Source organism: Pipistrellus kuhlii, unplaced genomic scaffold (assembly GCF_014108245.1).
Source record: "Pipistrellus kuhlii isolate mPipKuh1 unplaced genomic scaffold, mPipKuh1.p scaffold_m20_p_20, whole genome shotgun sequence".
Lineage (NCBI taxonomy): Eukaryota > Metazoa > Chordata > Mammalia > Chiroptera > Vespertilionidae > Pipistrellus > Pipistrellus kuhlii.
This window is the reverse complement of record NW_023425516.1, coordinates 12,397,219-12,422,937: the sequence shown is the minus strand read 5'-3', so window position 1 is coordinate 12,422,937 and position 25,719 is coordinate 12,397,219. Positions and strand designations below refer to the sequence as shown.

The following is a 25,719-nucleotide window of genomic DNA, read 5'->3' as shown; positions in this document are numbered from 1 at the left end:
CGGAACGCCCCGGGCCCCTACCTGGCCTGGGGGGGGGGGGTCCTGTTTCCATCTACAGAACAGACACTAACACTGCCCTGTGGAGGCGGTCGGCAGCGGACACCAGCCTGCAGCCGTGAAGGGGGTGAGGCTGGCCTTCCTTCGGGGGAGGGAGCCCTAACCTGGCATCTCCATGGCGGAGGGGGGCGGGGGAGAGGCTTTCCTGGCTCCCAGTTGACTTGCGAAGAGGCAGAGTGGGTCCAGAAGCCTGGACAGACCATTCTGGCTTCCCCCTGCCCCCATGGCAGCTCTGCTATTCCCCAGGTCAGGATCCTATAGGATGGGCCACATCTTGATCAACAGTCAGGACGGTGGGGACACTGGACTGCCTGTGGGCTCTGCGGGGCCCCCCGAGAATGGGGGAGGGGTCACAGGAGATGGGATGAGGCCCCTGAGGCAGACTGAAGAGGAGGGTCCTGGCTGTCTGTTCCCTGGATGTCATGATGGTGGAAGAATGGGTTGAAGCTGGGCAGGGATAGGGCCATGGGGCACCGCCCAACAGGGTGGCAGACCTGGTCCAGAGGCTGCCCTTGGGGAGTCAGTACAAGCCCGCCGGGGTTATACTCAGGGCTGGGACAGGAACTGGGACACGGCTGATCCCTAAGACTCGGTCAGCTAGCTGTCTTCCCACTTATGTGGGACAGGACTTTGCTCTCCCAGGACAGCTGTTTGCATGCATGTTCTGGTGCCCGGCTCCTGCCTCCTTGACCAAGAACAGCCCAGGGCAGCTGCTCAGGGGGTGCCTGAGCCCGGCCCCACCCCCACCTCAAGCAGCCTGATGTGTTCTTGAAGACAGTCGTCCACTCGGCATCCCGTGGCTTGGAGTCCTCATTGGGCTCTCGCTCCCAGCCCGAATGGGGCACAATGACCTCGTGGGTCAGTGTCTGTAGGCCATGGTCAATGATGACCATCTTCAGGGGCTCGTAGGATGACAGGTTCCAGAGTGTGCCTGTGGGGCACCATTGACCAGCCAGTGCTGACCATGGGCACTGCCTCCCTACCGCCCATGGGACTGCTCAGGACCTGCCGCGCCATCCATCCTGCCCCAGCTCAGGCCCGGAGGGAGGCAGCGACAGAAGCTGTGAGAGGTTCTGAAGGCTCCTCCTGGCTGGGGCATATGGCACCTACCACGGGCTCCCACTGAGGAGGGGGTGAGGGCCCAAGGGGCTAGGACAAGAACAGGGAGCCTGGGGCCGGATACAGCAGGTGCCTTCTCGTCCCCACCCCGGTCACGTGACAATCAAAGGCGGTCACGTGACCCTGCCTGGCCATTGGGAGTGGGATCCGGTGGGGAGGGGCCCAGTGCCAACCCCACCAGTTGGCAGCTAAGTCAGAGGTAACGCCTGGGGGCCTTTCATGGCATCTAAGCCTGACACCTGCCCCCAGCCGCTGGGACTCCTGCCTGAACGGGGTGGTGCCTTCCGGGGCCAAGCCTCGCTCTCGTCTCTCCCCGGGGAGGGTGGGGGGGGATGCAGGGCGGGCCGGGCGCCACTCACCTGTGACGAGCTCTCGGACCTCGCTGTCCCGGGCGGCCCGCAGCAGGCGCACCAGGGCGGGCACGCCGCCGCAGTCCCGGATGGCGGCCTTGTTGTCGGGGTCTCGGCCGAAGGAGAGGTTGCGCAGCGCCCCGCAGGCCCGGCGCCGCACCTCGGCCCGGGGGTGGTCCAGCAGAGCCACCAGCAGGGGCAGCCCCCGCAGCTGCCTCACGCGCCGCTTGACGCCCTCGTTCTCGAAGCACAGGTGCTGCAGGTAGGCGGCCGCGTTGGCCTTCACGGGGTCCACGGGGTGCCGCAGCATGGCCAGCACCTCGGGCAGCTCGGGGTCCCGCCAGCGCGGCTCTTTGCGGGCGCTGTCGACGGAGGGCGAGCGCCGCGCCGCCCGGTCCAGGCTGCCCAGGCTGCCCCGCTCCGGCTGGGCCAGGGGCGCCGCCGTGGCTGGGAACGGGGGCCTCTCCTCCATCAGCTCGCCGCCGCCGCCGTCCTCTGCCACGTCCTCGTAGGGCCTGTGCCGACGAGCAGGGCGCACGGGCGCGGTCTCGGCGGCTGCCCGCCCGAGCCCTGAGCTGCCGCCCCCAGCGGACCTCCGGGGAATCCTGAACCCGCCCAGGGTGGCACTGGGCCTGGGGTGTTGGTACATGGGCCCACGCACCACGTGGGCGTGGAGAGTCCTACCCCAGCCCGGCAAGAACCGATTCAGAACCAGTGACGGACCCAACCCCAGCCCATGGCCACCAGGGCTGCATCCCTCCCAGAGAGGGCTCACTCACTCCCATCACCAAGGCAGTGGCCCCCGATTCGGAGCTAAACGCCTTTCTATGAAATATCTGCCCATGCCTGGGAAGTCCCACCTTCCCCTGAGGCCCCTTCTCTGCCTGGTGCCAGGATGTGGGGGGAGGTGATCTCTTTGTATATGGCCACCCTGCTGGGCCCATCTAAAGGGCATACAGCCCTGACCGGTTTGGCTCAGTGGATAGAGCGTTGGCCCGCGGACTGAAAGGTCCCAGCTTCGATTCCAGTCAAGGCCATGTACCTTGGTTGCGGGCACATCCCCAGTGGGAGGTGTGCAGGAGGCAGCTGATGGATGTTTCTCTCTCATCGATGTTTCCAACTATCTCTCTCCCTTCCTCTCTGTAAAAAAAAAAAAAAAATCAATAAAATAATTTTTTAAAATAACATAAAATAAAAATAAAGGGCATACAGACTTCCAGTTCCCCCAGGGCACAGATGTCCTTGTGGGTTTTTCCCATCAAACCCGCTTCCCAGGAGAGGGACTAAGGTTAGAAGGAGCCAGGTGTCTTGCCCATGGCCATGCAACACACTCCGGACCCAGGCTGTGTTCATGTTCCCATTCCACAGACGGAGAAACTGAGGGCGGAGGGAACAGGTCCAGAGGTTACGCCGAGAAGGTCTGGGGGAAGGGGCGTTCTTGGGGTTCCAGCTGCCTCTGTGCATGAGGCATGGGGAGAGGCCGAGGCCTCAAACTTCGAGAAACACCCTGAGCCTCTTGGGTTCCCGACTTCAGGGTCACCTGCCTAGAGCAGGGGCAGCGGGGATCGGGCACTACGACCAGCTTCTTTCGTGCCCAGACCTGCAGGGAGGGCACCCAGGGCAACGTCCACCATCCCCGAGCCTATCCTTGCTGCTGCCCTTGAGGAGAATAGAGGCCAAACGGACGTGTGTGTGTGTGTGTGTGTGTGTGTGTGTGAGACCCGGCAGCTGGACCACCTGTGGGGTCCTCTGTGGTGGGCAGAGTGGAAGGCAGACTCCCTGTCTGTGCTGGCAGGGCACAGGGTGCTCACCTACTGCGCAGGCCCCGGCCACCATCAGGCCGCCTCCTTGTGGCGGTGCCGAAGTCGGGCTCCAGCTCGGGGCCGCCCCCGTCGTCGGCAGCCAGGCTGCGGGTGTCGTCTTCCAGGCCGTACGGCTCTGCCTGGAAGCGCTCGGGCTGGGAGCGCCCGGCCGGCAGCGGCGGCGCCAGCGGCACAGGCTCCGGGCCCTCGGTGAAGGCTTCCCGGCGGCCGGGCAGCGTGAAGCAGCCGTCACCGGGGCCGGGGCCGAGGGGCCCGCCCCGTGGGGGCCGCAGCCCCAGCCCCCGGGACAGGCTGCCGTAGCTGGGGATGTCCCGGGGCTCCGGGCTGTCGGGAAAGCCGCTCCCGCCGCTGAGGAAGGTTCGGGAGAGCGTGGCCGCCGGGCCGCCCCCGCGCAGCAGGAAGTGCCGGTCCAGGGGGCCGTCGGCGAAGTGCCCCAGGGGCGGGGGGCCGCCGTCCAGGAGGGGGAGGCCGTCCGGGCCCATGGGCACCTGGCGCACCGTCCGTGTCGTCACGGTCTTCACCATCTTGGTGACCTGGTGGGTAAGCAGGTAGGCGATGGGCTGGGCAGCCCGAGGGGCCCGGACAGTGCCCACAGGGCCAGCGTGGCCTCAGTCTCCCCCCCCCCCCCCAAAAGGAAGCTGGGGCGTGCGCCCGCCCTACACATGGGACAGCGTGGGCCCAGCCGCACCTTGGTCTCCGTGCGCCGCGTGGTGCCATCCTCGGACATGACAATGGACACGTGGGAGGTGGGCGTGCCCGGGTCCTCCTCCACCGTCACCGTCTCCTCCAGCACCTCGGGCGCCTCCGGCATGGTGGCCAGGGAGACCTGGCTGCTGGGGCTCTGCTCCTGGGGGGAGGGGGGAGGGTGTCAGCGGGAGGACCCAATGCTCGCCCGGCCCTAGCGTGCAGGTAGGTGCCGGCCTGGATGCCAGGAATGACTTCATCCCCTCCCTCAGAGCCCACAGACCGGAGAGAGGGCCTGCAGCAGCCCAGCTGGTGAGGACAGCTCGTGCCTGCCTCTGGACGCTGAGGGGCTGACCTTGCCCTGTCGCCCCATCCCAAGGCGGGGCTCCAGAGGCTGGCCCCCCATTCCAGCGCCTCCTGAGGCTGAGCTGGCAGGGAAGGTCCTGTGTCTTAGCAGTGAGGTGACTGCAGCAGGCTCCTGGGGGCCCAAGGGACCCACTGGGTGTCCCCCAGGTGTCCCGGGCCACCTCCCTGCCCCACCTCACAAATGCTGGGTGAGAGGCCTTAAGGTGGCAGTGTCACTAGTGTTCACCAACTCGCCGTGGCCACACCGAGGCTCCCCTGTCCCCGAGGCCAGCCACACACCCTCGCAGACCAGAAATACTCAGCTCCCAGAATGCCTTGGGCACTCAGAGGACCAAAATATCCTCACACTCCTTCCGGCCCAGACACTCTGAAGGGTGTTGCGTGGGCAAGGCCTTAGTCCTACCATCACTCAGACCCTGAGAGCCCGGAGAGTGGGTTCGGGCCAAGAGGGTTCAGCTTGTCCCTCTCTGTTCACCACCCCGGGTCTCCCAACCTTGGCCCTCAGCTCCCCAACACCTGCCTCATTCTCAACCTGTCCCCGCCCCCGCCACACACACACACACACACACACACACACACACACGCACCTCCTGCCTTCATCCCTGCAGGGGCCGATCCTGGTGGACTTCCAGGCAAGACGGCTCTGGACAGAGGCTTTTCAAAGGCCCATATGCCTCTGGCCAATGGGGAAACGGGGGCTCAAAGAGGACAGGCCAGCCCATAGAAGAACTGGCTAGTCCCCTGCTGTGCCGTGTGGCACAGGGACCGAGATCTACCCCTGGATCTCTGACCACATGAATTCCACCCACAGCGTCTCAGGGTCAGCACTTGGCCAGGATGGGCAGGGGCTGAAATCCAGTTCAGGGGGCGGGTCACGGGGAGCACATTCCTGGACAGCCGGAGCCAGCAGACGCACAGGCTCTGCTCTGCAGCCCAGGCCCCATGCCATGCAGGATGGGTGCCCCACCTGGGCCCCAGGCCCCGAAGGCCTGCACAGACATGGTAGGGCTGAGGCCCAGGGGAAGCCAGCAACTCCCATCTGCATCTGCCTGGCATCAGAGCCCTCCTCAGCTTCTATCCCTGGGTCTCAGAGTGATGCAGGGGAAGGTAGTCAGCGGTGCCTTCAGGGTGTGACATTTTCCCAGGTCGGGGTCCTGTCCTGAAGGAGTACTTGAGCCCCCCAGCTTGCAGTGTGGAGGTTCGGGGTCCCTGTAACTTCCTCAGGGTCCAGGGAAGGGCCTAAACTATCCTGAGAGGACAGGTGCATCCCTTGGGCTCTGGTGACACAGGAAGAGGCACAGAACGTAACCAACGCAGGAGAAAAGATGTGATTTTATAAAAGGGAAACTGAAACCTGACCAAGGGAGAAAGCTCTACCCAGAACTTCCCAAACTGCCCCTGGGGGGATTCCAGGCATCCTTATAGAAGACAATTTTGCACAGAAGACAATTTTGCAAAGCCAATTAGCCACGCCTCACCCCTGCGGGCCACAGCCTTGACTGTCACTCTCTGTCTTGGGCTGCAGGTGGAGTGCCTATCGGAGACCAGGCCAGGGGGGAGGAACACTGTGCGCTGGGAAAGAGAAGTACACTGAGGCCCAGAGCCGGGACATGCGGATGGGCTGCCGGGCAGGGTGGCCTGAGCGCTCCTTGGAGGGCCCTGGGGAGCCGGGAGAGTTCTGAAACAGGAGAAGGTTTAGGAACGGCCCGTCACTGCTGGGGCCTTGGGTGCCCCGTCTGTATTTAGCAAGTACAGGAACAGATGCGTGGCAGGGACTGCATTCTCTCCGCTGGGCTCCGGACAGCCAGGCGGAGGGCCAGGCACGCAGGGGCTTCAGGCCTGGAACTGGTGGCTGCAAGTATCAGGGCGGGGCAGGAAGCAAGACGGGCACGAGGGATCAGGACTGTTGCCCAGGACACGACACTGCCAAGTGGGCTATGGCCCCTCTGTAAATTTGCATACATTTGCATACATTATCGCTTTCCTGGCTGGGATTGGGGGAAGCACATTTCAGATCTCAATACCACTCTGTGGTCCAGCTTATTCTTTTCATTCTGACCTGTAGTTAGGTTCTGACACCTTTAAGTCAGGAGGGTGAGGAGGTGGGGTGACCAGGAGACCCAGGGCCCCCCAACAGGGCCTGATGATCCTGCAGCACCACCCATCAACACCCAGTCCAGGCAGCCCTGTAGCACCAAGGGCCCCTGCTGGCAAATGACCTCAGGGAGCTAAAAACAGGCGATGACTTCACCCAAGCGGGCAGGCGGGCAGGCAGGAGCCTGAGTCAGCTGGAGATCATGGAAAGGCCTGGCCCCCATTCCATATGCCGGGGCACACGCATGCAGACAGGGACCTAGTCACACATGTGCATGTATGTACCTGATCCCTCTGAAAGGGACACACGTGTGCATGAGAACCAGCCTGGCCCATGGGCTTGAGGAGATCAGTGTGTGTGGGCTCTAACAGCACTCAGTGCACAGTGCCCACCACCCGCAGGGGTGTGCACACATCCCCGCCACCTCCTGTCTTCCGCCATGGGCCAGACTCCCTCTACCAGCACCCAGGCATCCACTCCAGGAGTCTCAGAGCTGGAAGCCAGATGGGAGGAGCCCAAGGTCTGCCTATGGCTTGGGGCTGTCCAACATCTTTGGGTTGGGGACATGGGATCATAGGCTGATGACCAGCACACAGTTGGATGCTTGTCTGGTTTTGAGGCCCTGCTCTAGGGTCCCATGTACCACCCATGTCCACCTACCCAGGCCAGCCCACCCTCAAGGAACCCCTGGCCCTGCAGCCCCAGTCCCCCCTTGACCCCGCTATACCCCAGACATGGGCACCTGCATGGACACACCACCCCAGCCCTCCTCCATGTCCCAAATCCTGTCAAGTCCTGTCACCTGTGTCTTGGCACTCTTTCTCCAGATCCGGCCTCATCCTTGCAGCTCTCACTGGAACCGCTGCCCAGCCTCCCATCACCCACCTCTGGGCCCAAATCCGCCCTGGGATACACCTATCCATGGTTCACCAGGTCCGTGGCCCAGGGGCTCTGGCCCAGAGAGGGGCTGTTGCCATAACCTGGGGTTTCCCATGAGCTCCCTGGGACTTATGGGGAAGCGGGTTGGCCTAGGTCTCCGAGTGGGGGCTGGAGTTCCCCAGAAAAGTAATGCTCACGAGAGGATGCCCAGAGGCACAGAGCTGAGCACAGCATGAGGGCCATGGGCCCCTGCACACAGGAGGGGCTTGGCTTCTTCACACACAAACAGGAAGGACCCGTGCTGTCGAGGCTGTGGGACAGGCGGAGACAGTGTCCGTCCACCTTTGTGGCCAGATGTGGGACAATGCAGAGGGATCAGCACCTGGGCAAGAGGCCACAATAGCCTCTGGGGGACATTGGAAATGGCTGAGGGAGGGGACAGAGGAAACAAGCCAAGTTGTAATGGAGGGGTTGTGGGGGGGGGCGGGTGCGGGAGACTGGACTGGGGTCCCAGAGGCATGGATCTATCTGCACCATCTGCACTTGTCAGATGAGCACCCGTGGTCAGTCTGTTTCATGAATAATGAACCAAAGGGGCAGGTGTCCCACTCTGTCCACATTCCCGTTAGCAAACACAGGGAATGCTGGCATCCCGCACCTGGCTCCCATAATCCCCCGGGGCCAGGCCCCCAGAGGGCATAAGATGGATGCTGCTGAATGAGCAGAGGGGTGGAGGAGTGACAGCCCGCTCCCACCAGCAGGGCCATCCCAGCTGGACTCGAGGATGAGCCAGGCTGGCATCTCTCCTCAGGGAGCAAACCCTTAGCCACCACAGACACTCTCTCTCCCTCGGTGCCCATGGCCTCTGCCCAGCCCTGGCAGGCTGGAGACCAGCCCTCCACAGCAGCAGTCCTCCTGCCAGGGCACAGCCTCACGCTGAGCGGCAGAGAGGCCAAGAGGTCCTGGGTGCCCAGCAGGCAGGCTGCGGGAGCAGGATGGTGGGGCCCAGAAGCCAGAGCTGGCTGTCACTCACCCCAACTCCCCCAAACCCAGCCCACACCCATTGGCCACACTGTGGCCCAGATGCCCCAGCTCCTCCAATGACTACCTCCTCTCTGGGGCTGTCAGTGGCCAGCCCCCGGGGACCACAGCGGGGATACAGAGGAGCAGAGACAGGCTGGGTGTCCCAGGAGGCAGATGTGGGGGGGGGAAGACAGCACAAGGGCTGCCCCTGTGGTGGTTCCTGCACTCAGCCTGCTTTTGGGTCTATCACTGGGCCCCGCCCACTCCGGGCTAGAGCGCAGGCTGCACATAGGCCTCCCCCGGCCCCAGGGCTGGAAGGCAGGTCGCCTCTGCTCTCCTCGGAGACCCCACCCGCCTCTGCACGTGGGCAGGGCCGTCCCCACCCCACCCCTCCCCTCCCCTCACGTGTGCCGCCGCCGCAGACAGGGTTTCCCTTAAACCTCCCTCCAGAGCCTCCTCCGTGGGTCTCCCAGCGCCTAAACCCGCGTGGGGGGACGGAGGGGGACAGAGGCCTGGCTGAGCTCCCCCCTTCGGGCTTGGCATCCCCCTTGCACCGAGGGGCTGCTCCCCAAGGCCTGCGCCCTCCGTCCCTGTCGCCGGCACCTGTCCTGGGCGCTGGCCCGGGGTGCAACCCCCACCCCCGAGATCCCCGATCCCCGCTCAGGGTCGCAGCGCCCGGGACCCCCGCGCCCGGCCCCCGGAGACCCCGCGGCCCGCGCCAGGCAGAGCCCCGGGGGGCGCGCCCACCCCGCCGCCCCAGATGCGCCGGCCCGGAGCGCAGACAATAGCCGCCTCCGGCCGCCGGCGCCTCCGAGAAACAAAAGCGGGTCCCCCCAGGAGGACCGGCGCCCCGCCCGCCGCCGCCGGTCCCGGGACCAAGTTCCCTCCAACCTGTCTGAGTTCGGCCGGCATCGGGCCGGCGGGGGCGGCGCGGGCCGGAGGTGGGGCGGCAGCGGCCGGTCCGGGATCGGCTCCGGAGCCTGGGCGGCTGGGGCTCAGGCTCCGCGGACTCGCACCCGTGGGGGCGGGCCTGGCGGCGGCCGCGGCGAGCAGCCAATCGGGCGGGGCCGCGCCCAGGCGGGGCGGGGCGGGGGCGGGGGGCGGGGCCGGGCCGGGCGGAGCTCTGCAGCCTGGGCGAGGCGAGGTAGGGGGGCGGGTCTCCCCTGCAAAAGGTCCCCGGGCTCCTCATCCCTCCCCGCACCCCACTTCCCCGCGAGGGTGATATTTTTCCTGCCCAGAGATGGGCCCAGTCCCTCTTCCCGGGCTTAGGTCCGTCCCCAGTAAGAAAGCTCACACACACACCCTCCACCTCCCCACCCCTCCCCCGGTAGAGTTGAGGAAACAGCTGGGGCAATGCAGGATCCAGTGTGGCACTGGACAGAGTGCAAGGCCACTCTCTGCTCATCCTGGCTGGGACTCGGTTTCCCCTTGCTGTGAAATGGGGGCCGATAAGACAGCGGTTACTACCATGGCAGTGCCTCAAAGGTCTCTCAGATCCCGCTCCAGGCCAGCTGTCCATCCCCAAAAGGCCTAAGTGTCTCCACAGAGCTCAACGGAGACCTGGCCAAGGGACCTGCACTGACCCACTTTGTCTTGGGTTTTCTCCCTCAAGGCCCAAGCCCAGGATCTCTCCACCCTAAGGAGACCAAAGGGGGCGGGGCGCGGGGAGGAAGGCGGAGGGAGACTGTTGGTGACCCTGGGTGAAAGCTTTTGAGGCTGAGTTGCCTCAGACCCTCTCCCTTCCATGTCTTTGATCTACTAGGAAGTGGGGGGGGTGGTGTGTGGGGGGGGGGCGGGACCAGAATAGTGGGTTAATCAGGATACACTCCCCCCTCCTCCCAGAAGCCTGCTGAGAAGGTGAAGCCACACCCCGGGGAGTCTGGCTCTGATTGAAAGAAACGTAGACAAGAAAAGGGCTGGCTGGGCCACCGCTTGGGTCACATCTCACAAAAACAAGCCGGTGGCTCTTGCATTATAATCAAGGTAACCTAACCAGGCGCCGGGAGGCACAGAGCTGGGCCAGCCCAGGGAGGTTCCGTGTGTCAGAAAAGAGAGGTGGCCAGGCCTCCCATCGCCTACCTGTTTCTCCGCGGGCACCCCTCAGCGCTACCACGGGGCCTCTCCTTCCACAACACGCCCCGTACCACAGACCACGCAGCCAGCATGCGTGAGCACTCGGGGTGTGCACTGCGTGTCCCTCTGAGCCTCAGTTTTACCACGGGCACAGGGGTGAGATGACCTGACCACTGGCCCCTATGTCGTCAACCCGTGGCAGCCCTCGGTGGAGCAGAAGCAAGAGGGCTGGGGCAGAAGCAGGAGGACGGACCGCTGCCCTGGTCACGTGGCCTGGATGCTTACATTGGGTTCATTTCTGTCTTCTCCCAAATCACACCAGCTGCCAGTGCCCCAGCCTGAAGCTGGGTAGGTGTTGACCGCCCCCCTCTAACCCCCAATACACACACACACACACACACACACACCACCACACACAGTCTGGTGAGGACCAGTCCTGCTCCAGGCAGGTGTCTGGAGGAGGGGACTCTTCCTGCTGGAGGATGAAGGGCAGGCAACCAGGACCGTGGCACAGTCCAGGGGCGTGGGGGCACCCCCTGGCAGCAGTAGCCCCTGGCCTCTCAGCCCCCGTGGTCCAGCTACCTGCTCCCAAGCTGCGAGGAGCCCAGCTCTGGCCCTGAGGAGCAGCTCCCGGGAGCTCTGTGGCTCGGCAGGGAGGTCACGAGGACCCCTCGTGCTGAGACGGATCTGGAAAGCAGGGTTGGCATGGAGGTTGCTAGGACTGGACAGCCAGACGTGGTCCCACCTCCCCCACAACCCCCCTCAGCCCTGCCAGTCTAACCACCGCCCTGGGAACACACTCTCCCATCTCAGCCTGAGAAAACCATATCCTCCCAAATAGAAAAAACGGAGGGCAGGCTGGGAAAGGCTGGGGAGGGGGGGTGGGCAGAGAGGAGTGGTGGCCTGAGGTCTCCCCCGCCCCGCCCCCAGGAAGCTGGGGCAGCTCCAGGCCATGGGAACATCTTCCCTCTCCCCTCGGGGGCATCAACCCTTGCCGGTGCCCTCTGGGCTGAAGGCCAAGCCTTTTCCGGCCTGGAAGGGCTGGACAGAGCTCCTGGCGCCTGAGGGGCAGCCTTGGGGTCACTGGCTGTTGCTGTCCCCATGTGACCCAGTTATAGGCTGTTCTGCCCCCTCCTTGAGTTTGGGGGGTACAGGCTTCACCTTTGGAGGGCTCGGCGGGACCAGAGAAGGGAGGATGTGCACGTGCATGGGGAAGCATCAGGAGGAGAACTCCGGGGGCCAAGTTTAGGAGAGCAACCCTGCTGTCCGGCCCAGGAACCTGAGGAGCCCACGGGGAGGGCCTCCAGGGTCACTGCGAGGAACCCAGGGGGACATTCACTCCTGTGCCCGCCGAGGCCAGTGAGCCTAGTGGTGAGGAGGGGGCACCATGGGAGGCCTGCATGGTGGGATCCCCACACAGCGACCCTATTTCCAGCTCCTCCTAAGTTCCCGGGTTAGCTCCACCCTGCCTGTCCCCAACCCCATGCCACGGTTAATAATGGAGACCAAAATAATCTTGCCAAACTCCAGGACTCCCGCATCTCTTTGTTCTGCCCCTACCACCCCGAGAGCAAGGTGCTTCTGTAACTGGTCTGCAGGTCAGGCTCTGGGGCAGCGCGGGTGGCGGGAGGAGTCCTGGTGGCCTGACTCCTAACCATGAACCTCAGTTTTCAGAGTCTGGCCACAAAGTGGACAGGGTTCCACACCTCTTGGGGGCTGATCAGGGCCAGATACCCCTCTGAGGGTAACAGCCGGTGGAGACACTGAACTCCCGGGTTAGCCTCCGGGCTGCAGGCAGAGCCCAAGGCCTTGCTGGGGCTGATGCATTGGTGCACGCTAGGAAGGTTGCTCTGGCAGGGTGACTCCAGGGCTGGCAAAACCCTCAGTGTCGCCATGCTGACCAAGGAGATGCCCAGGATGGGACCCTGTTCAGCTGCCTGGGTTCTGGGGCCTCACTCAAGTGGAGGGTCAGGGTGTGTCCTGCCCATTCATCGCATGGTGCCCTGCATACCCACCCGGGATTTCTAGTCTCTCTGGGATCCCCCTTTTCTCCTCTCCCCCCAGAGACCCCAGGCGGTCTTGCAATTAAACCAATGCATGCTGGCCTGTGGCCCACCAGGACCCCTCGACCGTTTTCCCACGTGACCATTTGACCCTTCCTGAGTCCCTGGGCCGTTACCTGCAAGACCAGCTGTTGCCAGGCCGTCGGCAGGGGCTGCCCGCTGCCCACGCCGCCGCTGCCCACGCCCGGCTGCTGGGCACGCTCCAGCTGCAGGGCAACATGGCGCCGCTCCTGCTCCAGCGCCCGCGTCAGCCGCTCAAAGCGAGCCTCCTGCTCCTTCACCGAGGCCAGGATGCTGGCGGCTGAGTGCACGTTGCAGTCCTCCATGGCCAGGGCGCCTGCCGGCTGCAGGCAAAGCAGAGCAAGGTCAAGGGTGGGGCCGAGGCGGAGGGCACCGAGGGCCCCCTGCCAGCCCCACTCGCCAATCACACAACTCACTCCCACGCTGGAGCGTCCAGCTCTCGAGAGGGAAGCCACATTGATTAAATTCTAAATTAAAAGCCATTCATCTGAGGCTGGCCGGAAGCAGCCGGCTCCTTCCCGGTGGGGTGTGGGGCTCTGCTCCGGGGCAGGCTCAGCAGAACCGTAGATTATTGGGGGGTCCTGGGAGCCCACTTGGAAGGGAAGGGCCAAAAGAGCTGGGTGTGACCAGCACTCAGACCTCCCAGGCCCTCTGCTGCCCACAGCACATGCCAACCCACCCCATCTCATGGGGGCAGCCCAGGCTCCTCTCACCGAGGTGAAGCTGGGGCCCAGAGAGGTTGGGGGACCTGCCCATAGCCACACAGCCGGCGTGGCAGAGCCGATGTGCCAGTGAGCCGGACGTCAGCTGTCCCTGCCCAGCCACTAGCTGTACCCGGGACACCCAGCAGGCACAGGGGTGACACTGGCCTTCAGACCAGCGATCCGGCCTCCATTCACAGCTACGCCGGCTGGAACAGGGTGACGTCTGCCCGCAGGGCAGAGTGAGAGCCGCGTACAGCGTGGTTGTGATGCTGCGCCTGAGAGTGGCCCGTGAATACTGGATCCGGAGGAGGCTGAGGGTAGGGGGCCCAGGCTACCCAGGCCCAGTGTGCCAACAGGGCCAGGCCTGCCTGGGTCCGGGCCCAGTGCTTCCCCTGCAGGTCCCAGGGGATGGGGAGGGGGTGGCAAAGCCTGGCAGCTGCAATGACAAAGCCAGGTTCTTCACCGCTTGCTCCCTGGCTACTCAGTGTGATTGCTTTTCATGGGCAAAAAGACGCAGGAGGAGCATTTGGCGTTCACACCTAGCCGAATAGGGAGTTCACACCCAGCCACATGGGGTATAGGCCATGTGGCCACCCTGCCAGGCACTTACGGTGCCCCATGGAGCCAGTGCTGCTCAGGGCATCCTCCTGATCCGACCCGCACCAGGCCACTGAGGCTGCCTCCGCTGGCCACCGCAGCCCTCCACTCATGTAAGGCCTGAGCTTAGAGAGTGGGCAGCGCGTGAGAAGGTCCAGCTGCAGGGGCCAAGACCTTAGAGGAAGGTCAGTGCTAGGCTTAGAGGAAGGTCAGTGTTAGGCTTGCCCCACTGATGCTGGCTGGGCCAGGGACACTGTGGAGAGAAAGGGTGCGCCTCCAGTTTAAAGAACACCCCAGAGTCCCATCCACCATGACAACTGGGGAAACTGAGGCCCAGAGAGGAAAAGAGGCCAGCATGGGTCCCAGCAGCTGTTCTTCATTTCCCCAGAACCAGTCACACAAACAAACTGCCAGTGTGGCCTGGAGGAGGGGCGGTGAGGTCAGCGCAGGCGGAAGAATGAACTGAACTCCTGCCGGGAGAGGTCCTGGCACTCACAGCGAGGTGGGGGTGCCGTGGGCCAGCAGGGGACAAGGCCCGGCCTGGACACAGCCAGGGGCACGCAGCCCCTCTGTGCCGGGGTCACAGACACACCTGCATCTGGTGGCCACCTGGCCCCGGGCACAGATCAGCTAAACCTGGCTGCCCAGGTGGGTGTGATGGGCCCTTTCTCCCTCGAGGGCAGCACAGGGCAGGGTGAAGGTGCCAGCCTGCAGCCAGTCTTGATTGAAGCAGGGCGGCCTCAGCTGAGCCTCATGCCCGGGCAGCACAGCTGAGCCCGGGGCCACCGGGAGGAGGGCCAGTGTGCCTGGAAGGGGATGACCAGGACCTAGGGGCCAGGAGGTGGCTTCCCTCCCTCCTCATGCAGAGACGTGGGCTCCTGCCTACCCTCAGGATTCCCCTCCTCCCAGACCTTGGGATGGCAGGCGAGGGGGGCGCCTTAGCCTCCAGCTTCCCTGCCCTGAGCCCTCCCGCAGGCCCCAGCTCTGAAAGGGGCCCGGCCCACTTGCTCTGGCTGGGAGCTGGCCAGTGGCCCAGAATTCTGAGCCTCTCGTGAGAAGGTGGCCAAACCCCACACTGACCTTTCCATTACCCAGTTCTCTCAGCTGGAGCTGCATGGCTGTGCGTCTCCCAGGTGACACTCCCCAATGCCAGCCAGCTGGAGGGTAGAGTACCCCACAGCTGCCTCCTGGAGAACAGAGACCCCGGCCTGGGGCCCATGCCCTCTGCTCCGGGCTGAGGGTACACCCCTCTGTCTGCCTGTGGGTGAGGGCACTGAACCTTGCAGGCTGCCGCCTCGTCACCTTGGTGGCCCCAAGAGCAGCCCTGGCACACACAGGAGGCAGACTGCCGGCCGGGGGCATCTAGGGAGCCGGGAAGACACAGGCCCACTCTCCTGGCATGATAGCTTCCCTACGTCCTAAGTGGGCACAGGGGTCCCGGAGGTGGCTTTTCTGATGATCACTCAAAATGCTATTTTTACATTAAAACATAAATAACTATGTAGTGACACGAAAGGCAAACATGTGCATGAATTTTTAAGATCAACCACAAGACTTTCCCAGCTGTGTCCTCAGCTGGCCCTGGGGTGGAGCTCCGATCCCGGGGTCCTGCTGGGACCGGGAGGGGCCACATGGGCTGACGTCATCCCAGCCATTCACCGGGGAAGGGCCCTGCCCTGCCTGCAGGCCAGACCTACCATGATCCCCACCCTGAGCCCAGGCACCACCTTTGCACCGGCGCCCGCCTGCCCAGGGAGGTGATGTAGCCAGAAGACAGGAACAGACAGGCCGTCCACAGACAGCCTTGCCTGTCTCAGGGCAGGAGTGGAGGTGCTCGACCTGGGGAAAGCCTGTCCAGGCTTGGACACCCACGAGTGTCCCCAGGTGGGGAGGGGGGAGGGATGAAAGCATAGAGGCTGAAAAACCGGTTTGGCTCAGTGGATAGAGCTTCGGTCTGCGGACTGGGGGGGAGAGGGTTGTCCCAGGTTCGATTCCGGTCAAGGGCATGTGCCTTGGTTGCAGGCACAAACCCAGTGGGGTGTGTGCGGGTGGCGGCTGGTCGATGTTTCTCTCTCATCGACGTTTCTAACTCTCCGTCCCTCTCCTTTCCTCTCTGTGAAAAATCAATAAAATATATATTTAAAAAAAAAGAAAAAAAGAAAAAGAAAGTACAGAGGCTGGATGGAAGGGGAAAGGAATGAACGAGTAAACGGATGTGTGGACTGCGGAATAAGTAGGTCGTTGGATGAGAGGATGGGGCAGAGGAGTGGACGGGTGGGTGGGTGGGTGGCTGCATAGGCAGGGTAAAGGGATGGGTGCAGGCTGGCTGGAGGGATGAGTAAATGGACAGTTGGGCAGATCAATGAGCGGGCAGGTGGGCAAGAATGAGGCCCTGAGACACCACTGGGAGGAGGGGCCTTGCCCACGAGCCTCTGGGGCACAACTGGGGCCACTGCGCTCCATCGGAACCAAAGGCTCCAGCAGAGGAATTGGGGGGAGATGCTGAACCTCTCCCCGAAACCTAAGCCACATTTTTGTTGCTGTTAATCCTCACCAGAGGACGTTTTTTTCCATTGCCTCTTTAGAGACACTGGAAGGGATGGGGGGAGGAATTTGGGGAGGGGAAGGAGGGAGAGAAGGAAGAAGGAAGGGGGGGAGGAGGGAGAGAGAGAGAAAGAGAGAGAAAATATGAGAGAGACACATCGATTGGTTGCCTCCCGACCGGAGGTGGGGTGCGAACCACAACCCTGACTGGGAATTGAACCCCCGACCTTTTGGTGCACAGGCCAACGCTCTAACCACTGAACACCGCCCGTCAGGACCTAAGCCCACATTTGACGTCTTCCTGCTGACCCCAGACATTCCTCCTCACAGGGAGTACAGCCAAATCCTGCTCCAGAAAATCAAATTATGGGGCCTGACTCCAATCTGGGTTGAGGAATTAGAGGAATTTCCTAAGGGTCAGGCGGGCAGGCTCTGGTCCTGACCTCTCACCGGCCATCTGTGAGCACACCACCAGCTGTCCCTGTCCCCCAGGAGGGGAGAGAGGGGGCTTGGCACCGGTTGAACCTCCTTCCACACCCCACTCCCCACCCATCTGGACGGGGAGGAAGGGCCAGCAGGAGCAGAAGAGCGGAACCCAGGTCTGGTGGTGCCGGAGCTCCCTCTGCCAGGGGGCGCCATGTCCGCTCAGCACTGCCAGCAGGGAGGCTTGCTCCCTACACCTCTGGCCTGTGGGGGCCCAACTTTACCCTGTCGCCCCCTCCTGTGGTTACTGCCACAAGGGTAGCTTCTGGTCAGCCTACAAGGACACACACTGTGCCGAGGCTGGGGACAAGGTTGGAACAGGAGGCCGGGGCGTGGGGTTCACAAGGGTGGAATCCTCGTCTGTCTGTCCGTCCGTCCATCCATCCATCCATCCATCCATCCCAGCCAGGGCCACTGGGTCACTCATAGTCAGTGCAGGGCCTGGCTGCCTGGGCAGGAGGAGGCTGATCTCAACCTTAAAGAAACTGTCAAGGCTGAAACCGGTTTGGCTCAGTGGATAGAGCGTCGGCCTGCGGACTGAAAGGTCCCAGGTTCGATTCCAGTCAAGGGCATGTACCTTGGTTGTGGGCACATCCCCGGTGGGGGTGGGGGTGCGGGAGGCAGCTGATGGATGGTTTCTAACTCTCTCTCTCACTTCCTCTCTGTAAAAAGTTAATAAAATATATATTTAAAAAAAGAAACTGCCAAGGAAAAGGCAAACCAGCTTAACTTTGGGAGAATGAGACATTTCTGTCCATCAAAAATAAAAGCCATGCCGAAACTGGTTTGGCTCAGTGGATAGAGCGTCGGCCTGCGGACTGAAGGGTCCCAGGTTCGATTCCGGTCAAGGGCATGTACTTTGGTTGCGGGCATATCCCCAGTGGGGGGTGTGCAAGAGGCAGCTGATGGATGACTCTCTCTCATCGATGTTTCTAGCTCTCTCTCTCCCTTCCTCTCTGTACAAAATCAATAAAAATAAATAAATAAACAAATAAATAAATAAATAAAAGCCTTGCATTTTGGTTATAGGTTTTTTGGTGTGTTTTTTAAAGTGACACCATTTACAGTAGCACACGCAGAGAACGTTACAGATGGAAGACAATGACTCTGCTTCTAGACGGTGACTGGTGAGGGTGCGTGGAGACGCGCCACCCCGGTCTCTCCACGCCTGTGGGTTTGTAATTTTCCACACTGGGGAGCAGGAGGAAAAGGCATCAAGATAACCCGGAGCCCATCGGCACTCTGGGATAAAGTTTCCTTGCGGTCAAGTGTCTCCTTTGTCTACAAAGCGCTCTTACAAATCAATAGAAAAACCAAAACCCCAACTCCAAGTAGGTAAAGGTCATAGACAAGGGACGTGGCCCGAGAGAGAAGATGCGGTGAGAGGGGGAGCAGGTGGGAGCGTGAGCGCGGACACAGAGCAAAGACGGGAAGGAGTCCACCTCTGGCCGCGGCAGCTCCAGGCCCCTTGGTCCCCAGCCGAGGTCCTAGGAAGGAGCACAAGTTTCTGTGACCATCAGACCCTAAGAGAGAAACGGGAGAAGCAGACACCCGCCCAGCTGGCAGCCAAGCGGGTGAAGAGGCTAGGGCACTGAGCTCGCCGGGGCCTGGGCACTGCCCGCCCAAGGGGAGCCGTAGGGTTGTCAGGGAGCTGGCAGAGCCGTAATTGCATTCATCCCGGAAATTAGATTTCCCCGGCAGAGGAGGCGCGCCTGCTGCATTGGATCATACACGGGGGGTGGGTGGAGGGGGGCACCAGACGGCCCCTTGGTGACCTCCTCCTGCCCCTGGACTGCCTGTCCACATGGACCCCCAGCAGCACCCATCCCCCGATCACATGGAAGACAACTCCTACACGTGGGGAGACAATCTGGGGGTGTTCTTCAAACATTTATGGGGCGCCCTAGGTGAAGCACTGGTCAGCACCCCCAGGGGGACCATTTGGCAGGCGGTCCAGAAGAACTGGGCTGTGTGTGTGTGTGTGTGTGTGTGTGTGTGTGTGTGTTAGGGGAGGGGGGACGCATGATGCAGTGAGTTCAGGGTCAGATCCAGGCAGGGACAGCCCGGGGGCCCAGGGAACCTGAGAGCCTGGAGCGGGGGCGGGGCTGGGGAGTGGCCGGGAGATTGCAGGTCAGATGTAGCGATGGCAGGCAGGGGCCGGTGAGCCTCCCAGCTGCTGCCCCTCCTAGTGGGAGGCCAGAGCCACAGGGAGCCCGGGGAGTGGCCCGGTGACTGCAGGTCAGACACAGCAACACAGGCGGGCAGGTGAGCCTCCCAGCGCCACTCCAGGTCCCGCCATGAGAGGGGAACGGAGGCACAGAGGAGGGGCTGAACTCAGAGGTGCCCCACTGTGTGGGGTCAGCTGGCCCTCTGCCTCCTTGGCCTTCCCCACCGGGCACCCAGCCTGCAAGGCACCCTGTGTGGCTGCCCCAACCCCTCCAGGGAGCCCTGCTCACCCCACAGCCTTCCACTCCGGAAGAGCAGGGCCGTGTGTGTGTGTGGGGGGGGGCGGGGGACAGTTACAAGGGCCCCGGCTCAGTGACCCAACCCACCGCTCTCTGGGGTGATCCGAGGCTCACAGCCAGGCTGGGACCAAACCCAGACAGACCCACAGCAACCAAGGGCCTGGGAGCCCAGCCTCGACTGAGGGGACAAGGGGTCCGTGAGGTAGATGTTCCGACGGCCCCACCTGGCACAGCGGGGCTGCAGCCTGGCAGTGCAGCCGCCGCCCACACCAGCCACGGGCCTGTGCACACCAGTGCCCTCTGCCTGGAATGTCTCTTTCCCCCCTGACACAGTGGACCCCCTTCTTCCAGGCCCCCTCTGTCTCCATGGCAACACCCAGGCTTCTCCGGGAGGGACAGAGCCTCTTTGTGGCGTACAAAGCCTCTTTGAGGGGCAGTGGGGTTACAGCCCCTGGGAGATGATGAGACAGGGACCCTCCATCCCCTGCTCACCCCCCCCCCCCCCATGACAGAGCCAAGGAAGCCGGGACAGGAGAGCCTGAGGGTTAGGGGTCCCTGGGATGAACATCGGGGCACCTGGAAGTGGCTGGGAAACTTCCCGCTGTCTCCCCCATCCTCTGACAAGCAGCGTGCTCTGCCTAGGTAAACGGAAAGCAGCACAGGGGAACTCCCACCTCAGTGGAAACCAGGCAGGAAGGTCCTGGGTGCCAGGAGGTAACAGGAGGCCTGGGACCAGGGTGCTGAAGGGACTGTGCACAGTGTCCGGTCCATCCCAGTTCACCGTCCCTCGATTCTCTAGCCTGGCTTCCCCCACTGTAGAGGCCCCCATCTCCGCCTGCCTGCCTGCCTGCCTGCCCTGAGAATCCTGCCAGCCGAGCCGTGGGGCCCGGGGCAGACTTGCTGCAGCCACAACCTTATGACGGGCTTGGATAAGGGAACCTGGTTGTGGCCTGTGAGGTATGGCAGCCACCACGCTTAGGTAAACACCGCTGTTTGAATTTCAACCCTGCTACTCCGGCTTCGGCGCTCGCTTACTTGCTTAAACAATATAGGGTCCAGATTGAGACTTGGAAGCTAAGGCGATTTTCCTGAGCCTGTGGACCAGGACCACAGGAGATGGGTTCCCACTGACTCAATCTGTAGCTCCTGGAGCTGAAACTGCAGATAACCGCCAAGACCGGTTTGGCTCAATGGATAGAGCGTCGGCTTGGGGACTGAAAGGTCCTGGGTTCGATTCCGGTCAAGGGCATGTACCTTGATTGCAGGCACATCCCCAGTAGGGGGGGTGCAAGAGACAGCTGATCGATGTCTATCATCGACGTTTCTAACTCTTTATCTCTCTCCCTCTCTGTACAAAATCAATAAAATATATTTAAAAAAAGAAAAGAAAAAAGAAACTGCAGATAACCTTTAGAGGTGAACTTTGCTCAGTTGTGCTTCTGTACTACCTGCTTTCGCAAGATAGGTCCACATTCCAATGTCCAGCAGGGTGTGGCTGGGAACGACCCTGCAGGCTGTTCCCTGCCTTTAGGATTTAGAATTCAGAACAAAGGAGAATGTTTGTGGTTTAGACCACATGTGTCAAACACAAGGCCCGCGGGCCAAATCCGTTCCGCCAGGCCTTGCAATGTGGCCCGCACCGCGCTGTCATCACTGCACTCCGCTGCGTTTCCATCACAATGACAGTTTATGACTGTTCAGTAAACCATTCGGCCCGCGATTTAGGCTGGATTTTAGATTTTGGCCCCTTCTCTGATTGAGTTAGACACCCCTAGTTTAGACCTTTAAAAGGACTGCCTGCACCTGGAGCGGCGAGTGTGGACTCCGCCTGCGTGTGTGCTCTCGGGGCCGTCCTGGCCAGTTCAATAAATCCTTGCCTCTTTTTTAAAATCAATCAGCAGCCTCCGGTGGTCTTATTTTTGACTCCAGGGTTCGATCCCACAACAGCCTGGCTTGCTCCAGAGTTGGGGAGATTGGACTATGAGGGCCACGTAGGTCCAGGGCACAGGGAGAGGGACCAAACGTGGAGGCCCCATTCCCACCCATACCCTCACCCCCCGCATGTTTGTCCTGTTTGTGCCCCAGCTCCACAGTCAGGGAGACTCACCCCAACAGATCCCTTCCCCCCCCCCCCCCACCCTGGAGGTGGCCCTAGCCATAGAGCCCGTCCCCATCCTAGCCCACAGGTCCCTCCCACCCTGGCTGCTGCTGACCAGGCGCTTGGCAGTGCCCCTGCCCGTTGGGCCCCTGCCGGGCTGGCCCTCCCCACGTGACCTCAGTCTGACCCCCTGCAGCTTTGCTAACTAAGCCCCTGGAGTATGTGTGTGTGTGGGGGGAATCACAGGCCCAGGGGGCAAATGAGGCGGTTACAGCCCCCACGACAGATTCTTCCCTTTGTGGGCAGAACCCCTCGGATGCCAGGGAGGGCGGCCCTAACACATGAGTGCCCCTGCAAGTCAGCAACCGCCCCCTGCTGACCCCGATGTTGGCCCCTGCTCCACCCACCTGGCCAGCTCTCTCAGCATTCCTGCTGGCTGCTGACACTTTCAGGCAGCTGGATGTGCCTACAGGGACCATCATCAGCAATAAACCCAGTCAGTCCTCCCCATGGCTCTGGGCAGGAGGGAGGTGGGAGGGGACCCCAACAGAGCCCAGGGGAGATGGGGCTTGGGGCCCAGCTCCATCACCCGCAGGCCCCAGAAGAAGGTTCTCCGGGAGGAGGGAGATGTGTGGGGAATGGGCCCTCACTCCCTCATCAGGAATCAGCGCTGGGGACCCAAGCGGGGAGACGCCACGTGGCTTCACCTGCACAGCACTCCCAGCTCAGGGACAGGGAGAGGGCCCACAGCAGCGCCATGTCAGAGCCCCTCCAGCCGCTGTGGCAGAGGCAGAGCGGCCGTGGCTGCCTGATTCTGGATGGATCAGAGGTGGGCATGGCCTGGGGAGCGAGGTTCCAGGCACTTCCAGCCTTACTGCTGGCCGGCTGCATCCGAGGGCCAGGTCCCCTCTGGTCTGCTCTAGCCCACACTCCCAAGTGTGGCCTCTGGCCGGCTCTGGCTCCTTGGAGGGACCTTCAGGGTCGGCACTTCCCTCCCAGAAACGGAGCTGGATGCCAGCATTGCTGCTCCCAACCGCTCTCCTCCTCCTGGGAACCAGCTCTGCTGCTCTGAAGCAGCGGAGTGCCCATGGCAACAAGTCCAGACACCACCAACCTCCAGCCAACAGCCGAGTCCTGCTTTTCATATGCAAATAACCCCGGTGGGACTGGGCAGGGTCTCCACCCCACCCCCACCCAGCGCGGCCTTCAAGCCCTGCAGTGGCCCTGTCTGGCTCCCCCAACCCGCACACATATGTAATATACCCCCAGAGCCTGCTGGGAACCAGGCTTGTTCGTGGCTGGCCACAAGGAGGAAGGAACACTGCAGAGGCTGGCTGACTATTTGGGGATTTCCTCAAATTCACCTGTAGCACCTGCATGCAGCCACCCACACAGTCACGCATACACACGCACGCACGCATACTGTCTGCTCTGTGTGGCTGCTGATGAACTTACCATAAGAAAATGGGTGGCATATGTCAGGTGGCCTGGCAGTCCTTGTGAGGAGGGGAAGGTAAAACTATGGCTTCTTAGCCATCGTGGCTCCTGGTGAGGATCAGAGGTCCTGGGCCCGTGGTCAGCAAACTATGGCTCGCGAGCCACATGAGGCTGGCTCTTTGGCCTCTTGAGTGTGGCTCTTCCACAAAATACCATGGCCTGGGCGAGTCTATTTTGAAGAAGTGGCATTAGAAGAAGTTTAAGTTTAAAATTTTGGCTTTCGCTGAAACCGGTTTAGCTCAGTGGATAGAGCGTCGGCCTGCGGACTGAAAGGTCCCAGGTTCAATTCCAGTCAAGGGCATGTACCTTGGTTGCGGGCACATCCCCAGTGTGGGGTGTGCAGGCGACACCTGGTCGATGTTTCTCTCTCATTGACGTTTCTAGCTCTCTATGCCTCTCCCTTCCTCTGTGTGGAAAATCAATAAAATATATATATATTTTTTAAACATATTAAAAAAATAATTTGGCTCTCAAAAGAAATTTCAATCATTGTGCTGTTGATATTTGGCTCTGTGGACTCATGAGTTTGCCGACCACTGTCCTGGGCAGACCCTATTACTGTCCTAAACACCAGGCAAAGCTGCCCCCGACCATGAGACCAGACCTGTTCCTGACAACACAGTCTGCAAGCAGCCCCATGCCTCTGGTCCACACTGAGGTCTGTCTGTGACAGATGGGGGGTGGCTGGGCCTCGGACCCTGGTCAGAAGTAGCCAGCATGCAGGGACCTCCTGCAGCACCCCACACCCCGGGCAGACCTTGTGCCCTTTGGAGACCCGAGAGCCTTATGCTAAACCGTGTTTAGTGCATTTATTAGCACCGATATCAAGGACCAGCCGGCGTGTGTTCTCAGATGGCCAAAGGCAGCGTTGAACGGATGCCCTGAGAACAGACCTTAATGAAAAGGAACGATCACCAATGAGGAGGCTCCTGCAGAGATTTACAGGAAAACACGGCAGAGGCAGCGCCGAAAGCAAACCAGGTTACGGTGGGTGGGTTAGCAGAAAGCAAACCCGAGGCTGTCCTTCCAAACCAGCAGACGATGATTAAAGAGCTGATACAAGAGGGGAGACAGGTGATGTGGAAAATGAAAGCCGGGCCGAGTTTTGACATCACAGGGACTCTCTGAGGCAGAAAAAAATAGACCGGGGACCCAAGGAGAAGGTCAGCCACCACCTTCACAGAGAAGGCCTCTCGCGGGGCTGCCATCGTCCGGGTCGGAGCTGAGAAAACCATGGGCATGTCTATTCCCTGGGTTTCACGATTCACTCTCCTTAGGCTGCTGTTCCCTCGGACTTCTTGCACACGTGGTGCCCACTCTGCAGTGCGGGAGGGAGGCCTGCCCAGGCGGGCGCCCCAGGCCACACTGAGGTCCGGGTTCATGTTCTCCGTGTGGCTGCCCACGGCCCTGGCCACGGTCCGGATATTCATAGATGTCAGCTGCAGCATCCGCTGCCCACGCATCACCTCCCTTGTTGCAGACACTCTTTTTGTTAAAAAAAAATAGCTGACAGCCTTATTAAGAACAAACCGGAAACCTCGCCTCCTTAACCCGAGATCTTTAAAAGGGTTTAACCTTAGCCTAACCGGTTTGGCTCAGTAGATAGAGTGTCGGCCTGCAGACTCCAGGGTCCCAGGTTCGATTCCGGTCAAGGGCATGTACCTTGGTTGCGGGTACATCCCCAGTAGGGGGTGTGCAGGAGGCAGCTGATCAATGTTTCTAACTCACTCTTCCCTCTCCCTTCCTCTCTGTAAAACAATCAATAATATATATATATTTTTAGAAAGTTGCTATGAGAGAAGAACTTTAATATTCTCACTGTAACTACAACAGAACAATAATAATAATGTGAGGTGAAGGGATGGGTTAACGAATCCTATTGTTGTAAACATTTCAATGTATATATATATATATATCTCAAATCGTCACATTATATACCATAAATTTACACAGTATTATATGTTAATTACATCTCAATAAAGCTGGAAATAAAAATATGGGTTATAGCTAAAGCCGTTCTCAGAGGTAAATTCATTGCCTTAATTACTTTCCTAATTAAAAAATAAAAAATTAATATTTTTAAATAAATGAGCACACGGGCTAATCTAAGTCCCCAAACCAAGATTCTCATTGAAATAACCAATGCATCTCTCACTGACTACCTTTCATATGCCAGAAATGGAAAAAAAATTTTCTAATAGAGAAAATTAACCTATGAACCTAGCAGGGCTGACGGAAGACAGAGAGAAAGTTAATCTCTGAACCTAGCGAGGACCACAATGTGAAGCTACTGCTATGCCTCCCTCAGTCCTTAAGCCTCTGTACGAACAAGGCAGACACAACAACCAATCTAACGTTTCACCTGCGGCCTCCGATAGAGCTGAAGGTGCAGGAGGGCGGGGACAGCCATCACCTCATCTCATACTGAATGACAGGCCAGAGCTGAGTGGCAGCCAGCACAGCGCCTGGCATGCAGCCGAGCTCAAGTAGTTTCTGCTGCATGAAGGAAGGGAGGCTGAGCAGCTGGAGCACCGTGCGCAGGTGAACAGAGCCCTGTGGCTCCCACGCCGGGGCGGCCCCGAAGAGTCAGAGCATGTGCTGTACACAGAGGCCAGTTTTTGCAAGAAACTGGAGAAATGTCAGGAGATGGACTGCCTTGGGGCGCCTGAGGGCTCAGAAGGACACACACTGGAAGAGAGTGCATCTGAGTCGTCTAGAATGGCACGAGGGGAGAGTGGGCATGGAGACCTGACCCAGGCAGAGCCTGCGGATGCTGAA

At 61.0% G+C, this 25,719-nt stretch overlaps 1 protein-coding gene across 5 annotated transcripts in view; it reads right to left on the bottom strand.

The window, feature by feature from the left end:
• Positions 1-25,719, bottom strand: part of ARVCF (ARVCF delta catenin family member) — a 47,509-nt gene that overhangs the window by 8,371 nt on the left and 13,419 nt on the right. For 2 of the 5 annotated variants that reach the window (XM_036449102.2, XM_045585494.1), the window contains exons 3-7: positions 12,649-12,876; positions 4,038-4,196; positions 3,338-3,882; positions 1,536-2,041; positions 805-988 (exon numbers count right to left, since the gene is read on the bottom strand). In XM_036449102.2, the coding sequence (XP_036304995.1) occupies positions 805-988; positions 1,536-2,041; positions 3,338-3,882; positions 4,038-4,196; positions 12,649-12,858 (1,604 nt within the window). In that variant the 5' untranslated portion in view covers positions 12,859-12,876. Of the gene's footprint in view, positions 1-804; positions 1,037-1,535; positions 2,042-3,337; positions 3,883-4,037; positions 4,197-9,287; positions 9,443-12,648; positions 12,877-25,719 lie in introns of those variants that run through there. The other 3 variants (XM_036449103.2, XM_036449105.2, XM_045585495.1) reach the window with 2 other exon arrangements.